The sequence below is a fragment of the Grus americana genome, chromosome 23 (assembly GCF_028858705.1).
Source record: "Grus americana isolate bGruAme1 chromosome 23, bGruAme1.mat, whole genome shotgun sequence".
Classification (NCBI taxonomy): domain Eukaryota; kingdom Metazoa; phylum Chordata; class Aves; order Gruiformes; family Gruidae; genus Grus; species Grus americana.
In genome coordinates, this window is record NC_072874.1 from 2,491,665 (window position 1) to 2,509,161 (window position 17,497).

General features: G+C 58.0%; 2 protein-coding genes across 4 annotated transcripts; both read right to left on the reverse strand.

Moving 5' to 3' along the window:
- Positions 1-450: 450 nt before the first annotated feature.
- MRPS15 (mitochondrial ribosomal protein S15) lies at positions 451-8,119 on the reverse strand. 2 transcript variants are annotated; one of them, XM_054802562.1, is made up of 8 exons: positions 7,951-8,119; positions 6,653-6,715; positions 5,752-5,827; positions 4,629-4,677; positions 3,747-3,831; positions 2,781-2,839; positions 1,357-1,548; positions 451-622 (listed from the first exon to the last, which is right to left on the reverse strand). In XM_054802562.1, the coding sequence occupies exons 1-8, from the start codon at positions 8,039-8,041 to the stop codon at positions 503-505; spliced, it is 735 nt and encodes a 244-aa protein (XP_054658537.1). In that variant the 5' UTR covers positions 8,042-8,119; the 3' UTR covers positions 451-502. The 2 variants fall into 2 exon arrangements, with proteins under 2 accessions (XP_054658537.1, XP_054658536.1); XM_054802561.1 differs by lacking the exon at positions 7,951-8,119 and adding an exon at positions 7,340-7,712.
- A 136-nt stretch (positions 8,120-8,255) lies between these two features.
- CSF3R (colony stimulating factor 3 receptor) lies at positions 8,256-15,803 on the reverse strand. 2 transcript variants are annotated; one of them, XM_054802559.1, is made up of 16 exons: positions 15,499-15,803; positions 14,509-14,601; positions 13,898-14,197; positions 13,415-13,538; positions 13,127-13,296; positions 12,198-12,352; positions 11,787-11,940; positions 11,593-11,675; positions 11,280-11,505; positions 10,807-10,995; positions 10,439-10,540; positions 9,988-10,134; positions 9,634-9,774; positions 9,411-9,501; positions 9,130-9,211; positions 8,256-8,923 (listed from the first exon to the last, which is right to left on the reverse strand). In XM_054802559.1, exons 2-16 carry the CDS (start codon positions 14,573-14,575, stop codon positions 8,417-8,419), a joined length of 2,538 nt encoding a protein of 845 aa, XP_054658534.1. In that variant the 5' UTR covers positions 14,576-14,601; positions 15,499-15,803; the 3' UTR covers positions 8,256-8,416. The 2 variants fall into 2 exon arrangements, with proteins under 2 accessions (XP_054658534.1, XP_054658533.1); XM_054802558.1 differs by having other exon boundaries at positions 14,506-14,601; positions 15,499-15,802.
- Between the last annotated feature and the right edge of the window lie 1,694 nt (positions 15,804-17,497).

Here is a 17,497-nt window from a genome sequence, read left to right on the forward strand (position 1 = left end):
ATCACGTTGGTGATTCTCTTTTGGTCACCATCGCCAGCGGTCTGGTGTCACACAAAATCGCCGAGTTAGAGAGAGGGACGACTGCCCGAGAATGAGCACAAACGTGTAAGTCTGCTGGGAAATTACAGACTTGACTATTAACACGATTTCTACAGCTGCAGAGCTCAGAATCAACCTGCATTTTCCTGCGAGAAGGAATGACTCTTGGAGCTACTGTCAGGGCTGCTCCGGTTCCAAACGAGCTGCGTTTCACCTCGTTCTCTCTCCTCATTTGTCATCCCACAGCCCAGACCCCTGCCGAACGCTGCTGAGTATCGAACTGCTCACCGCACAGTCCAGCACATCAGCTTTAAATTAAACTTCTAAATCACTTAAACCACTCACTGCGCTTTTCCAGGTGCTCACTGTGGTGCAGACCACGCGCGCACAGAAGCAAAGAGGCTTTGGGTCTTCAGGTAGTTATTTATTGTTAGAGACTGGCTGTGTCAGCCTTGACGCGTCGCTACACAGCCGTCCCCTCGCGCTGCGCCTCCTTCTCCTTTGCAGCTCTCGCTCTTGCTTGCCACTCTCTTCTCTGCTTCAGTCTCTCTGGTGCTTTCAGCTTCCGCACCTCCTCAAACACCTGCAGGAGCACAAGGAGGTGAGAGAAAGGGAGAGACAAAGCCGCCCGCTGCTGAGCGGAGCTGCTCTGCCGCCGTTTGCTGCTGCACACAGCACGGACCCCGGCTCCTGCAGCGGAGGCCAGGAGACATGCCGTGCGGCAAGGCAACTCCTTCCCCTGCGCTTCCTCCGGACCTCCAGCCAGCCCTGTTTCAGGTGCCGTTTGGAGGTATTCCGTCACAGCTACCTAGTCTTTTGGTCATCATTTCACTGGATTGAAATTTGGTATTTACAGACTGAAGGCACGTCCAGCTTTTTGACTCTGCTCAGTTCTACCGCGATATATCGCGCACAGCAGTTACACCAATGTATGGAGAGCAAACGAGAGCAGGCAGTGGGCGGACCCACATTTCTGTTCCAAAGCTGCCATCAAACTTAATTGTGTCTCATATTAGTTCCCACGCCAGGCTTTGAAGGAAAGCTGGTTTGAATCGTACATTTCTGAGCAAACTAGTGGCACAACCTGACGTTCTGAAGCACAGCACGTGCGTCACTGCCCACTACATAACTGTTCCCTGGAGCTCTTTGCCGAGCTTATGCATTTCTCTACAGACATTATCATTGTCTCCTCAAACTCAAAGCATGGATTAAAAGGACTTACCTATCAGCCTTTTCTAACTATCTTAATTGTGCCCTTCTATAAAGGGATTTTGTCCTACTCCAGCTACATGGCGCTCTCTCCAGATTGCCCCATACCTTGCGGCAGAAAGCCTTCTTCACAACCCAGCGCTTGGTGATCCTCCTGCAGTAGGGAGGGGGTAGGGTGTACTGGATATTCAGCTGCTTGCAGGTATTTTCAAAGGTGTCATAGCGGACACGGCGAAGATATGAAAGGAGTTTCTTCCGGCGATCTATAGCCATCAGCATGCGACGACGGTTATTTTTATCCTGCAAAGGACTTAACGTTCACTAGATTGCAGACAGATTATACTTCCATTCCAATAAATTACTTAGAATAGACCAGATTCTGGCTGAAAGGAAACAATAAGGTTAAGGACAGTATCTTAGAACAATTTTTCTTGGCAGATACTGCAAGCACATTAGGTCACTACAAGGAGATCCGAGAAAACTTAATTTGCTTTTCACTGAAATTGCTTTCTTCATTCCGTGCCTGCACCTTCCTCCCCCAACCCTGAAGACTGTTTTCAACTCATACGCAGTTTCAGGCAGTGGAGGCAAAGACTGGAGGGAAGGTCTACTGGCTAAAATCTCTGCTTCCCTGAAATGTATTCTTCCTGAAATAACACAGACGCATTTACCTTTATTTTTCCAGAAATTAAATGTGAAAATAAACCATGACTGGGCTCTATCTGACCGTTTGGGTTGTTCTTTGGAAGAGAATATGCGTAGCTTGAGCCATGGCATTCAGGGCAATCCCCCACGGGAGAAATTTCCCTATCCTATACAATTTGTGTAAAAAGCAGGCTTCATCCAAGTAACTGCAAAAAGTTGAAAAAAACTGAAACATTTGGTACAACTTCTGGATTCTTACAGAAACTGAATTGTATTCTGGTTTACTCTTCAAGCTTTTGATTAACAAATAATTATGCACTTTTTTTCAAATGCAGTTGATGAATCCATTTCCCACCTTTTACACCGCATAAAGCATCTGTAATCTATCTTGTTCATAAACTCATAGTTGTGATGTTTCAAATTTGGGCTCTGAACCCAGGTAGCTTTAGGTAGGGAAGCGGTCATTATGACATTAACACAGTCCTCTCCACTAAACATTTTTATAGGCAGAACAAAGAGAGAATACAGCTGCTGAAGTGATAACATTAATTACATTGGAAACTAAGCAGTGAAGGCACATCTGCAGCAAGGATCAATTTAGCTAATCTCCATTCAAAGATAACTGCTCAGCCATTTCCACCAATCTAGCAAAAAAAAAAAAAAAAAATCCCTCAACAAAAAACCACTCCACATTTCAGTTGGTGAGAACATAGCTGTGACTGAACCAGCAGTTTCCCAGACTGGCACCAGGGAACAGTTATAACTATTTTATAAACCTTCTTGGGAAAGCCATAATCCCCAGAATTAAAATCCTTTTGTTCTAAACTGAGAAAACAACCTGAACAGCTGCTGTCTCAGACGTGTGGGCTCAGATTACTGATAGTTACCTTGGGATGCCTCTGAAGATGTTCCTCGTAAGTGCGTATCTTGGCAGTCAACATAGCAACTATAAAGAACAGACATAAGAAGCCGTGTGAAAGCAGCAGCTTCCCAGGGTGAGACAGCACCATTTGCATTCCCTTCGAACTGCCAGCTGAGGACTGCTGCTCTTAGGGGTACCCACTGCACCACAGCAAATATTACCCCGCAGCCCTCTGAATAAAGGCAAAACAAACCACAAAATATAACCTCCATAAACCAGTCAGAACTATTACTAGTATGAAGCTGCTTAATTAGAGGTTAAAATTTTAACAACAGATCGTATTAATTTATCTCTAAAATGCCTCTTGCGCTCACTGGTGACTTTACATTCATTCCACTTCCCCTGGTTTAAGCTTTGGAGGAACAGACACAAACTACGCGTTCTTTCTAAAAGCAGCAACCAGCTCTTTGTGATTTCAGGCTTTGGAGAAAGACGCTGGTGGCATCCTGAGAAATTGAACGCCTTTATTAACGATCAAGGAGTGCATCTTGGTCAATGGCAGCGTGGTCTTCATCCCTGCGCTGTCCTGACATCACGCTTCAGCCAGAGCTCTCCGATGCAGAGGGAAACGTGGGCTCCATGGCTAAATTGACTAGTTCATTTTGGTAATGAATGCAGCGCAACACTTCAAGTCATGTAAGCACTTCAGGCATAATAATGCACGTGCTGCCTTTGGAGGGTGGATATGCAGTAGGAATTTGGAAATCATCCTCACAGACACCTGCCAGTCACTCCGCGCGCTGCCTCTGCAGCGCTCCCAAACCCTGAACACGTCCTCCCGGGCATACTGCAGCTACTCGCCTCCCAGGTGCTCTCCTGAAGGAGATTCTCCTACCCAGCACAGGAAACTTTAAGTGCTGGGGTGGGAATGGCTGAATAAAAGCAGAGATGTATCATCTGCCAACAATATCTTTCTACTTTTTTAACTTACCTTGCACCTCAAAGGAGCCGTTGTCGTTGGGAGACCTCCTGACCTTCTCCACCAGCTGCTGTGTCTTTATTTTCATCTTCTCCTTCTGTGGATAACAGAAAAGAGCTTGTTACTTTCTCAATAATGCTAAAGGTCTGAGACACCCCGGCTGTCTTCCCAAATGCCCACCAGATAAAGGCTTTGTAATTAATAGCTTTACTCAATGTCCATCACAAAAGGTGTAAAGAGTGCTGCAAAAAAGGACCTACTGCTTGCAGGACAGTGCTCGGAGTACAGCGGGGAAGCAGCACAAAAAGATCTCAGCAGAACACAGACTCATCATTGTTCAAACTGAGTCCAGGCACACCCTTCTTCCCAAGATCACAGAGGAAGGGTGTCGAAGAGGCCCCGCTGCTCTCAGGAATGGGAGAGAGAACTGAAGCTGATCTCACATGGCAGCAGCCTTTACTTTTCACATCTTTTTGAACTGAAGTGGTAAGCAGCAAGAAATGGTAAGATCTTTGTGCTATGTAACAATTTGCTTGGTTTTCTGGGCATACAAAAAGTAAAAGTAATTTGAAGAACATCTGCTGTACAGTGTCCTATTTTCTGGAACAGAGGCCAGCCATCAGCAGTAACGTAACGCAGCTCATCTCCCCCGTGATTGCCTAATATTTTCTTCTCTTATTTTACTATGCAATTATTATTATAAAGAAGACTGTGTGATAAATTTTAAGAGCATACAAGACTTCTCACTCTCATGTATTTAATAGCCCCAGATTTGCAGACACTGAGCAACACTTAAAAATAAAGCAAAGGGCATTTCACAATATAGACAAGTCTTACACAAATGTGCTCACTAAACCTTCAAGGTTTTTTTTATGCAAGTAGAATGAAACTAACCTGGCTTGCCATTTCCAGTGACAATAGTCTTTTCACTACATCATCAACGCTGCAAGGAGATTGCAGATTAGTTTAGAAACCAGAAACCAAGCATATTTAACAACAGAAATCAAGTTGGGTTTTCAGAACATATTAACTTTTCTCAACCTCAATTTATTCTACAAATTTACAGCAACTCTCCCCCCCTCCCATACTTGTCAGCCATAAACTGTCTCTTGCATTCCTAAGAAAAATCATGGCTGAGATTACAGAAGCATCAAGTAGTGCCATGGGAAGTACTGTGATTTCAAATGATGATGAAGTCTTATCACTTCCAAAAACAGTACGTGCAAACTGGGTGCTGAGGATTAACCCCCACATAATTGCGCAAGGACAAAATAATAAATTTTAAGACTGGCTCCTTCAAAGATCTGTGAAAGTCTCAGTTACACCACTGGAGGCTCTCCATGCACCACACAAGAGCAGTTCCAGAATCAAAGCATAAAACTGCCGAACTCTAGGTCCAAATTTCAGAAGCAGCCATTCATTTGGAGTTGTTAACTACACACTCTCTAGCACCTGAGTTCAGGACAGACATAATTTCCAAGAAGATTATTTCTAGCATTTCAAGAGTATTTCTTTTTTCTATGGACCACAAAGTCTACAGAAGATGTGGGCAACCAGCACTTAATCCTACATTAAGTTAAAAAAAAAAATCTTACATAACCTTAATCAGTGACTGCTTTTGCAAATTTGACTTTCAAAACGACTCTGCAATTTTTGTGCTAAATTGCATACCAGTGGCCACAGAACATTAATTAATTACTGAGCAGGTGACAGCTTCCACATAGTGTGGTTGTGTGTGTGTCACAGTTTAACCCGGCCGGCAGCTAAAACACCCACACAGCGAATCGCTCACTCTCCCCACAGTGGGATGGGGGAGGGAATTGGGGAAAAAAGGGTAAAACTCATGGGTTGAGATAAAGACAGTTCAATATAACAGAAAAGTAAAATAATAATAATGATGATGATGATAATAGAATATACAAAACAAGAACATTAACTCTATCCCAGCTGAAACCAGGTCAGTGTGTAAGATACAAATCTCTGAAGGGAACAGTCATTCCCTTTCCCTGTATCATACCTATTTATTATTGGGACATTGGCATAATCTTTCTTCAACATTGTGGGAGGAAGATCATCCAAATGGCTGGGGATGTCTGCAAAGAGAAGATTAACACTTGAGGAAGAGCAGTACAAAGTCAGAGCTCTGAACGTGCTTACAAACTAGATCAGAGGAAACAAGTTGCAAAGAAAATAGACCATGTGCTTCAAACAGGAAGGAAGAACTTAAGAGATCACACTGAGATGACAAGAATTGAGTGAGTAAAATTAGGTCCTGTCTCTTGCCTTCAGCACTCTGGAATTACGACATGGCGTATCGTCCACCAAGATCAGTGATCTCTTGCTAATGTTAATTAGTAATTCCCACACATTCATGAGCTGCTGAATTTTCTGAGTAACTTTTGAGCTTACAAGGAATTATTTCTAGAAGCACAGAACCACAAAAAGGTTGACAAAGGGACCTTATGAAGTTTCTAGTCCAATCTCCCCTTTAAAGTGGGACTGTCACTGTCACTACTTCTTTGTCTAGCAAACCCTTGAAAACCTCCGGGGATGGATATTCCACAGCCCCTCCGTGAAGCGCGTTCCCACATTGCACTGCCTTCCCAGTGAACCCTTTTTCCTTTTGTGTCCAGCTGGAACATCTCTGAGCTGCTACGTGGGACCACTGCCCCTCATTACATCATTTGGCACTACCACGAAGAGTCTGGCTCCCTCACCCTTGTGATTACCCATCAAGGATTGCAGAACCCCACAACAGGGATTGTATTTCCTCTCTCTTCTCATGATGAGCTCTGTATCTTAAAAGTGAAACCCACTAATTTCTCCAAATACCCTCTCTTCTTGTGGCATTAGGGTACAACTCTGGTAACGTCAACAGTAAAACATTTTGCCATGCGGTCCCGTTAATCCTGACATACCTTTCCTCTTTCTTCTCACAGGTCTGGCATAACATCTGGCTGTCTGGACAAAGGGAATGCAAGCTTGATGGAAAAAAGCAAAAGATTTATCAGACTTGTATGCACTTTTTTAGCTACGTACACATCAAATTCTGCTCAGTCTGTACTAGAAAACTGGTCAGAGTACTTAGACTCCAAGGTGATCAGTGGCCAGTCAGGTCTTTTGTCCCAAAGGAACGTGGAACAGTTCAGTGCGGTCAGTTCTCACATGGGTACTAAAACAAATGGGCGAAGCTGTGCTGCTTCAGGGTGATCTGGACCCAAATGATGGGAAGAATAGAGCAGCAGGAAGAGATTACAGACACCGAGCAGAGAGTGCGAGGGCTCCCCAGCTGTACTGTGTTCATTTAGAGGGTTTAAACTGATGACCTCATTCAAGTAGTTTCATGTGTGAGTTAGGCTGCTCCGGACTACCCCAGCAGCAGAGCACAGGGGCAGCGAGACTTAGAGACAACCTTCAACTGACACAGCTTGGTACAGATGAGAATATTCCTCAGCAGCCTGAATCGAGCTGTTCTTTGACCTTTCAAGAACAAACTCTTCCAACTGCTCTTTCAAGACCCCTGCTACTGGAATCAATAGCTGCTTCAGATTATTCACCTGTGCCTCAAACATGTTTTCAAGTACAGACTTTGCCAGTCCACGTACCTGCATGCAAATGGAACCGGCCGAGAAGCATGTGAGCTGCGCTCTGGACCTGCCAGGCACCAGAGCTGTGCACGGGCTGTCGGCACACGCAGTGAGCGCAGGGCTCCGCACGCCGTCCCATGCTCACCGTGCAGTAACAGCACGTGCAGAAGCCACACCAGGACTCCAGCCCGCACCTTGGCCCCGCTTGCAGCAGCTTTGCCCGAGAGCCCCGGCCTCTGAGCTGCTCCAGCGGGTGCCCACCGTGCGCAGGGCAGGGGCAGCGGGCACACTCGGGGCTGGCGGCCCTGGCCCGTGCTCCAGGCTGCCCCGGCCCGGGGGCCCAGCCCCGCCACCCCCACCCTTCTGTGGGGCCTTGAGGGACGCCCCGGGGTCGTGCCCGCGCCCGGCCTCCCCAGCAGCACCCCACGATCACCCAGCCCCCTGTCCCCTCTCAGGGCCGCCTCAGACTCCTTCCGCCTTGCCCCCAGCCACCCCCGACCCCGAGACCGCCCCTTCTCCCCCGTCCGTCCTCGGCTCCGGCCCCCCGTCCGGCCGCCTCTTCCTTCGCCGGGCCCCGCTTCCCCTTCCACCCTCCCTCTAGTACGGCCCGAGCTCCCCCCGCGCCTCACCGGCCCCGCCACCGCCGCTCCCCAGGACGGCGGCCCCGCCGCGGGCCGGCCCCGCCAGGCAGCGGCCCAGCACCGTCCGTAGCGCCAGCATCGCCCGCCCCTCACGGCCCCGCCGCCACGGACGCCGCCATCTTGCCCAGGCGCGACAGCTGAGCGCCGAGCGAGGGCGAAGAGGCCGAGCGCCGAGCGCGTCGATGGGCGGGGCACGGGTCGGGCACTCCCCGCCGCCCCGAGGCCCGGCCGGGGGTTCGCTCCCCGTCGGCAGCTCCGGGCTCGTCCCGTCGCAGAGGCGTCCTGGGCCGTTCTCAGCGCGTCCCCGTTTATTGCGGCAGAAGAGAGGGAGGCGGGAGGGGACGCACACAGCACCAGCGGAGGGAGTTGGGCCCCCGTCAGGCGGCCCCAGGCCCGGCCCGGGCCACCCGCAGGCCCCGGGGCTGGGTCCGTTAGCGCTGCCCGGCCCCCGGCGCTAAAACGTCCGGCAGTCGTGGAGCTCCTCGACCCCGCTGATGCGGAGGCCCTGCAGCAGGGGGAAGGTTGCGGGCAGCTCCTCGGGGCAGCCCCCGTCTGCCGGGCAGCCGTGAGGCTCGGCCCTGTGGAACCACAGGTTCTCGTAGGGCTTGGGGCTGGGGCTGGGGTCGAGCAGGGGCTGTGTGGAGCTGGAGCGCAGGTAGAGGCGAGGCAGGGCGTGCTGCTGGCCCTTGTACCCATCGCCCACCACCCGCGCGTACTGGACGGCCTCCCCGCTCCCGCCGGGGCCCTGGCGCGGCTCCGCTGCGGCCCAGCCATGGCCCGACGTGCGCGGTGCCTCCTGCCGCACGTAGGGCTGGGGCAGGGCCGGGAAGGTGGCGGTGGTCTCGGCGGAAAGCTCCTTGCCCCAGGCGGACGGCAGCTTCCCCGCCGCCCTTTCGAGCACTGTGACGGTAGAAATGGTCGCCAGGCCGGGCTCCCTCACGCCGGGGACCCGCAGAGGCTCCTGGGGGATGGGAGTGCGGTCAGGGCCTGTTTGCAGGGAGCGGCCCCTCTGCTGCCCCCCCCAGCACCACACGAGGGAAGCTCCCCGCACCCCTGTTCCCCATTCCCCATCCCAGCGTGGCCTCACACCCCGGGTGCCGTGCCCCCCGCGCTGAGTGGTGCCCAGGTGGGGAGTGGGGGCCAGGGGAGCAGCCGTCCAGGTCTCACCTGCTGCAGCTCTGCTGGCACCCACTTGCCCAGGCTGCTGTTGGCGGGGTCAGGGACGCTGGGCCAGAACTGCTGCTTCACCCTGGCAGCGACAGGACGAGGGGACTCAGCGAGGAGGCCTGAAACCGGCAGCCTTGGGGCTGGCCTTGCTCCTGCCAAGCTCGTGGAGGGACGCCACTGCTCCCCACGTTGGGCCACCGCGGCCACTGGGGACAGGGACTCCCAGGGCAGCCCAGCCCGCTGCAGGGCCAGTCCAGCCCACAGTGGCCCTTGGTACTCACCGCCCGTTCTTCTGGAAGCAGATGAGCAAAAGTATGAGCAGGACAAAGATGAGCGCCAGGGTCAGGAAGAGGAACTGGATTTCAATATCATCTGGAAAATGGGCAGGGGAGAGGGTCACAGGGAACTGCGGTGGGGCACCTGTGGCCATTCTGTACCACAGGGCTGGTCTGGCAGGTCCCCTCCCATCCCTGCACCCCTCCCCGGGTGGCTGCACCCCCTCACCTAGCACCATGGTCACCAGGGTCAGGCTGGTGCCATTGGTGCCGCCGGCAGCCGTGGATGCCATGATGTGCACTTTGTACAGGGTCGACGGCTTCAGCTCCCGGATGACGAAGGAGCTGAGAGAGGGATTCACGGTGGCGCCTGGGGAAACGCAGGGGCTGTTGGCGCGGCAGGGGCTGCTCTGCAGTTGCCCCTCACCAGCACAGCCCCTTGGGTATCTGCTGGCAAGGGGCCCCGTATGGGACCCGCACACCCCCTGACCCTCTCTGAGGGCTCGGAGTCTGCTGATGTCCCCACCCAACGCATCGAGGTGGGATGGAGGGCAGGGCTGGTGGTGGCACGGGCAGGACTCACTGGACACTTCTGCGGTGCTGTTGGCCCAGAAGATGGTGTAGCTGGTGATAAAGCCATTCTGCATCTCAACGGGCACCGGGTCCCAGCACAGCTCAGCATCCGACTTGCCGATGCTCTTCAGATGGAGCTTTGGGGCGTAGGATGGTGCTGAAACGGAGCAGGACAAGTGACCGGGTGCTGTGCAGAACTGCTGCCTTGGGGTGGGATGCACTGAGTGGTGAGTGCTGGTCCTGAGGTGTGGGTGTCAGGCCCGGCCCCGTGGGGCTCGGTCCAGCTGAGCGCACCTTCAGGGGTGAGCCAAGACCCAGCCCAGTGGGCTGAGCTGTTCTGCACAGCCCTTGAATTAGGGGCACGTGGGAGGAAGGCTGGCTTTCTTTTTCGAAAGGCAAAGGCTTGGTGGTGTGGGACAAGCCCCTGGGGCCCCGAGGGCGGCTGCTGGGAGCACACATACCCTTCTGCTTGGAGTAGGCTGTGGTGTGGATGGGTGCCCCTATGAAGTCCTTGTAGAGCGGGTACACCGAGATGTTGTACCGCTGGAAAGGCTCAATGCCATCTGCAACAGAGAGCAGAGAGGGGTTCAGGGTTCAGGGCTCTGGCTGCCGAGAACCCCTGGCTGCCCTGCGCCTGCCCCACAGCGCCAGCCCGCCTGCCCTGTGTCGTACCCGGGGGGTGGATCCAGAGGAAGGGGAGAGGGTGTGATGTGGGCGCAGGGCAGGGTTTGGTGCTGGGGCGGTCAGGAGGGGTGCCAGCCGTCTGGTACAAACCCTCCCACACAGCCGACCAGGAGGGCAGGGACCCCCCCGGCAGCCTCCGGCTTACCCTGGATGAGGGCCGTGGTGGCAGCCCCGTCACGCTCCATCTGCCAGCAGGTGCTGCAGCAGCCGGGCTCCGAGGACACCCGCTGCCACTCCAGGACGTAAGCAACTGCTGGGGCCGGCGGTGCCTCCCAGCGCACCCAGAGGCTGCGCTCGCCCCTGGGTACGGCCCGCAGCCTGGCCAGGGGCTGCCCTGCATGGAGACAACCAGCCGGGATGACGGGAGAGGGGAGCATCCCCACCGCATCACCCCCAGCCCCTGCCCAGGCACCTGCCCTGCTCCTCGCCCTGGCTGCGCAGCCCGTGGGCAGCCTGCTCGGGAGCCCCCCGGTTGCACGCTCAGGGAGGTGTCTCCCCCATGGCAGGGCGAGGGAGCAGCACCCAGTTTGAGAGCTCATGAAGGTGCCGGGGGGGTGTGCAGAGCCCCAGGGGGGGCACACGGAGGTTTCGGGCCTGGGAGGTTTGCACTGCCCTCACCTTTCCTCTCCAGGAGCGTGACCTCGGTTGCTGCAGACTCGCCGGCGGCATTGTAGGCTGAGAGATAGACCCTCCTGGTCCCCGCCATCACGGAGAAGTTGCACTGGGTGTGGGTGGTGTTGCAGACGGTGGAGGGGTCCTTGGGGGGGTCCCTGCCCCTCCTCCTGGGGCTCAGGGTGACATGGTAGCCCAACACTCGTCCATTCGCTTCCCGCTGCCGTGGGGCCTGGGCACAGGCAGGGTGTGTGGGGGTGCTCGGTCCCTGGGGCGATGCCCCAGCAGCCCCCGTGCCCCCACCCCTGCCCGTGCTCACCTTCCAGCGCAGCTGCACCTCCAGCTGCCCGGCCGCCCCGGCCGGCTGAGCACTCCACCACGCGTCCAGCTTCCCCGTGGGGGCTGCAACGGGAGAAGGGCGGGCAGGGAGCTGAGAGGCGTGAGTGTGGCCACGCCACTGCGGCTGCGCTGCCTGGCCAGGCAGAGGGGACCCCCGGGTGACTCCACACCCACCTTTCTCATGGGTGGTGTAGTTCCTGCCTGGGCTCCACTCACTCCAGTAGCCCCGTGCCGAGCTCCGCCGGCACCGCATCTGGAAGTGGTACCGTGTGCCGAAGAGGAAGCCGCAGCACTGCGTGGTGCCGGCTTGGCCGACGATGCCGGTGACCTGGTGGCAGCCAGAGCGAGGGCTGTGCTGGCTCCTGCCTCGAGCAGGGGCTGGCTGCAGGGGCGCAGCCAGTGCAGGGCCCGGCCCCGGTGTGGGTGCTGCACAGGGCATGTGAGGGGGCACCTTGCTGCCCACCCCCCCATGCGGGCACCCCACCGCTGCCATTGCAGGAAACCTGGCAGAGCTCGGAGCAGAGGGGAGGGTCCTGGCTCCTGTTCGCTCGCCCTCCCCGGTGCCGCTGCCCCAGCATCACTCACCAGCGTCCAGGCGGGCTCCTCGGACACCCGGTAGCGCAGCTCGCACTGCAGCTCCATGTGCGCGTTGCTGCGGGCCACCTCCCAGGCCAGGGTGACGCAGTCGGTCTGGAAGGGGATGGACTGGATGCTCTGCAGGGCTGGGGGGTCCAGCTTGGCTGGAGGAAGAGCCAGGGAGAAAGCTGGAGAGATGCGGCGGCAGGCGGTGCGCAGGGCCACGGCCTCGCACGGGGACGTTGTTAACACCATGAGCCGCAGCCAGGGCGCTGGCCTGCCTGGACCCCAAGGTGAGGGTGGGGAGAAACTGCTCCGAACCATTTAGAACAGCTTGTGGCAGGGGATGAGAGGCAGTGCGTGCCCCGGGCACAGGGCGATGCTTGGAAGCACAGCACTGGCACTGCTCTGCAGCCCGGGCTCCGGGCCAGGTTAATGCCTTTGTAGGAAAAAGACCCTGCGGGACCCGGGGTCCGGTACACGGCCAGGAAAGCCACACGTTTGGGTCTGCCAGGAGGGTGAGAGCCCCGCGTGGCCGTGGGAGGGCTCAGCTGGTTGTGGGCAGCCCTTCCCTGGGTGCGGAGCAGGGAGGACGAGTTGTACCGTCTGGGAAGGCTCCTTTTATAAATAGTTTATAGGAGCTGGATATATTATTAATAGACCTTCTGAATAAATGGGTAATCAATTGCTGGAGAGAGTTGTAGAGTGCAGCAGGTCAACCGGCGGCTCGTAACCTGCCGGCACACGCTGCTCAATCTGTAACGTGGCTTTGGCACCTATTCATCCCGGCAAGCCATTTATCACGGGAACCTGCCTGTAAAATATGACCTAAAAGCCCGACATGCTTTAATGGCACTCTAATATCCCTCTCGCACTGCTGATGAGCTTCCCCAGCCCCTGACCTCTGCACGAGGCAGGCAGCTCCGGCTGCCACTCACCGACGTCCATGGGGTCGATGCAGAGATGCTCCGACTCGGCCGTGCCCAACGCGTTGGTGGCAGACACCCAGATCTCCATTTCCCGGTAGAGCTGGAGCAGCTGGCGCGGCACCGTGCAGCGGCTGCGGCCGCCTTGCGGGGTGCAGCCTGTCACCGCCTGGGCTCTGCTCCTGCGGCAGCGAGGGGGGGGGTTCAGGGGGACCCTCCGGCGGAGGAGGAGGCTTGCCATGTGGTTTGGCAGAGGGCGAGGGCCAGACACTGGGGACCGTGTCACCCCCCGAGGCTTACGTGGCACACTTCAGTGCGACGTTGGTGGGGAGGTGGCTGTTGGCTCCCTGCTCCCACTGGCACGTCAGCCCATAGTCGCTGAGGTTCAGGACGCAGCTGAGGTTGAAGGGTTTGGCAGGCGGGTCTGGGGGAGAGTGGCCGGGGAAGAGCCTGAGCGAAGCGCCTGTCCTGGCTGCGGAGCAGCCCCAGCCCCCTCTGTGCCTGGCTGCGCAGAGCCCCGCTGCCACACCACTGCTCCCCAAACCTGCCCTGCCCCGCCGCCTGCCCGCCGGGCACCGGTGTGCCGAGCCGTGGCCGGGCACAGCCCCAAAACAGCCGCCATCGGCTATTGGCCTCAGCTGCTGCTCCCGCCCCGGCGGCTTTGCCCATCTTGCTGGGGCAAATGTGTGTTGGGGAGGAGACGTGCGAACCCCGGTACCAGGCTGCACGTCTGTCAAGTGCACGTGTGCACACATGGGTGACCCGTGGTGGCAGCAGACTTACAGCCCGCCCTGATCTCAGCCATGCCGACGCGTTGCTTGGTCCCGTTCCACTCCACCCAGCACCACAGCTTGGCCTGCGTGCGGTTGAACTGGGGCAGGGTGAGGTTGGACACCTCCATGCCCCCTGGGTCCTTGTGCTGGCTCCCGGCCATGGGCTCGTTGTCCAGCATCCAGGTGATCCGGACCTTTCCCTGCTCCAAGCCGCGGCAGAGCTCGGTTTGGATGGCGCAGGATGCAGTGACAGCCGAACCCAGGGGCACGACGGGTGAGCCCACGGCCACCGAGGCACAGCCCAGGGTCCCTGCAGGCAGGAAAAATGTGTCACATCCAGGGCACGGCCATGACGAAGCCATCTCAGCTCCTTGGCACCCAGGCAGGACAGAGGGTCAAGTGCCTCTTCCCTTAGACGGGCCCCCCAGCCACTGGAGAGGAAGAGCCGGGCGTTGGGCAAGCCTGCCGGCACGCGCCGGGCCCCATCCTGCCAGCTCCCACCGCGCCGCTTGTGCTCCAGCCCACCCGCAGCAGCCCCTGTGCTCCATGGCCCCGGCCGGTCGCCCCACAGGGGCGGCGCGGGGCACGCGGCTGTGGGACAGGACGGGCCCCACTCACCACCTGGGCAGAGGAGCAGGAGCAGGGAGAGCCGCAGCAGGAAGGGTGTCCCGGCACTGCGCCTGGCCATGATCTCCTCCGTGGCTTGGGCATCACCTGGAATGGAGAAAGCGGCTTGTCCTGGCGGGTTGGGAAGGGGCTGGGGATGAGGCAGGCTGGAGGGGCCGTGTTGCCACCGTCACTGATGCTTCCTGGAGCAAAATGTCCTTTTGCCGTCAGAGGCAGCCTCTCCCCCACAGCCCTTCTGCACTGCTGACACCTCCGCCCCCGCAGGCGCCGGCGTGGAAAAGCGCAGCGGTGAGGCGAGGGCCGCTGCGGCACAACCTGCCACCGGCTCTTGGCCCCATGCACCCCGATCCTGGGGCGCAACGCCCCATCGCTGGCCGCAGACACGGGCTGATTTTCTCTCAGGTATCTTCAGCCTCTGCCGGGCAGAGATTTGCGGTTTCGGGGAGGGTTAGCGCTGGGGTTTGGGGCCATAGAGGGCTGATAAGCTGAAAGGGGGAAACGAATGAACGACGGCAGCGCAGCGGGGCTGGCCAGAGCTGTGGGGCCTCGGGGTCTTGCCTTCACCCCCTCCTCTGTGCTGCCCCCCCCAGCTGCATCCCCTCCCTGCCGTGGGGAACGGCCCCGAGAGCAGCGGCTGCCTCTGCCCTGCCTGGCTGCTGGCTCACCCTCTGCCCCGGGTCAGTCCCAGCTGCATCCTCGACGGTGCCAGGCACTTGTCCCCGGAGGGGCTGCCCATGCTGCACCCACCCATGGGTGCCCACAGCTGCTCTCCCCCCCCGAGCCAACATCTAGAGGCAGACGAGGGACTCAATTGTGGGAAATGGGGGAGCAGCCACCCCCGAGCACCCGGCACATGCGGCTGTCACAGGTAGGGGACAGGACAGAGCAGCTTGCACAGCCACAGGCAGGGTGCTCAGCCGGACTCCAGCACTCTATGCCCCATCCCACCTCCCTCCATCCCACCTCACCTCCATCCCACCTCACCTCCGTGCCTGGTACCTCTGGCCGCTGCTCACCACCCGCTCCGAGCACCGGCCTCTGGCTCCCAGCAGCTTGCCGTGCTCAGCCCGTTTGCTAACATGCTGCTTTCACCGTTAGTTCCTCAAAAACAGTGCCGTTAATTGCTGTGACTCTCTGAAGAAGGTGATTGCAAAACACTTCCCTGAAGGCTGTGACCGCCTCGCTCGCCGCAGGAAGGAAAGCCCAGCAGCACACACACATCCAGCGGTGGGGAGCAGCACCCAGCCTCCCACCCTGCCCGCTCCGGCAGCCAGGACGTGGCACAGTCGGGATGTGGCACAGCCGGCTCCTTGCTGCGACTGCCCTGGGGCCACCGGGCTGGGCTGGGGGGGACAGCAGGGGAACACGGGCTGCGGGATGTGGGACTCAGAGGGCAGGAAGCAAACCCAGCTGTGGCTTCCAGCGTGGATTGCATCCCCCAGCCCAGCCCTGTGTTCTCACTGGGCACTCACCACAGGGCACTGGGCTCATCCTCCCATCCCCCAGCCCTCTCCTGGGATGTGCCTCCCGGCCCCGGTCCCTGGGGACAGCACCGCTGCCCCTTGCAGCCAAGCCTGGGCTATCTCCTAAAGCCTGGCCCTGGGCGGAGCTGCCCTGTGAAGCCCCATTTGGCCCAAGTTGTCCGTGGTCCCACCACACAGTCCAGCTCGCCCCAGAACGAGGGGCCCTGTGAGATGCCCCAAGGGCAACCCAAGACCCGACCTTCCCACTGGTACCTCCCCATACCGACCATTAACCCGGGTTTTTCCAGCAGCCCCTTGCCCAGCGCCCTGCCCAGCCACCCTGGGGGGCTCACTGCTGGGACGTCGGGCAGCTCTGCCCACGCGTGCCAAGCTGGCATCGCTGGGAACCCTGCGTCCCGCGAGGTGGGACTGGAACATGGGGGTAAACAGGGATTGCCCAACCCGTGACGCACTCGCAGCCTTCGCCATGGAGGCAGCTGTTGTGCAAACAGCTGTTTACTACGGGATTTGTAGCACGTGTTGCACCTCGAGCGGTGCGTTACCCAGCGCTCATGCAACCCCATGCTGCAAACAACCGCGAGGCCACCCCGACACCCCAGCGGACAGGGTGGCCCGGGACCGTGGGAGAACAGCCCAGGGGAGATGTGCTCCCAGTGTCGCCTCCCGCGGAGCCGGGCTGCTGGCCGGAGGGAGATGGCCTGACAGCCTGAGCAAAGGTTTTTCCACCAAAACTCCTCAGCCCGGGGCTGCAGCCCCCTGCCCGGAGCGGCCGGGCTGCTCGCAGGGGCGGTGTGGGGGCACGGGGCAGATTCCCACAGCCGCTGACCTGGGGTGGGGGAGCTGCCCTTGCAACATTTCCCTGTGGTGTAGCAACCCCCAGTATTTTGGGACGGAAGCGCGGCTTGCAGGCTGTTTACCAGCCGGAGCAGGAATATCCGCAGGTAGCCATGGCGACGTGGGCATCTCCGTGGGAACAGGAGGGCAGCAGAGCTGCAAACACCCAGCTGGACACAAACAAGCGCTGCCCTCCCTGCGCCACCGATGGGGCCCCGCCATGGGGTACGTGCGATGGGATCCCACATCCTGGTGTGCGGAGGGGACCGTGCATCCCACCCCCCCTTGCACGCCTGCCCCCGGGCTCACCTCGCCCGTGCTCCGCGGGGAAAGGGTTTGTCCCTGAGGAGGCTCCGAGCCAAACTGTCGGCGCACGGCTCTCGGCACGGCTCCCTGTTCTGCACTCGGGGCAGCGGCCCCTTCCCGAGATCAGGGATGGGGCAGACGTGCGCCCATGACAGTACATTGCTGGTGTTACCAGCTCTCGGTTCCCCTTCGGCCCTGAGTCACTCTCACAAGCTCACAGATCCTGTCCCTGGGATGAGACAGGGGACAAGAGGCAGGGCACCATCCCTGCAGGGCTCCCACGACCAGAGCCACGGGGTCCCGGCCAGCGCGGCAGAGCGGCCTCGGAGGGGCTGGGGCAGGAGGACGCGTGGGGAGGA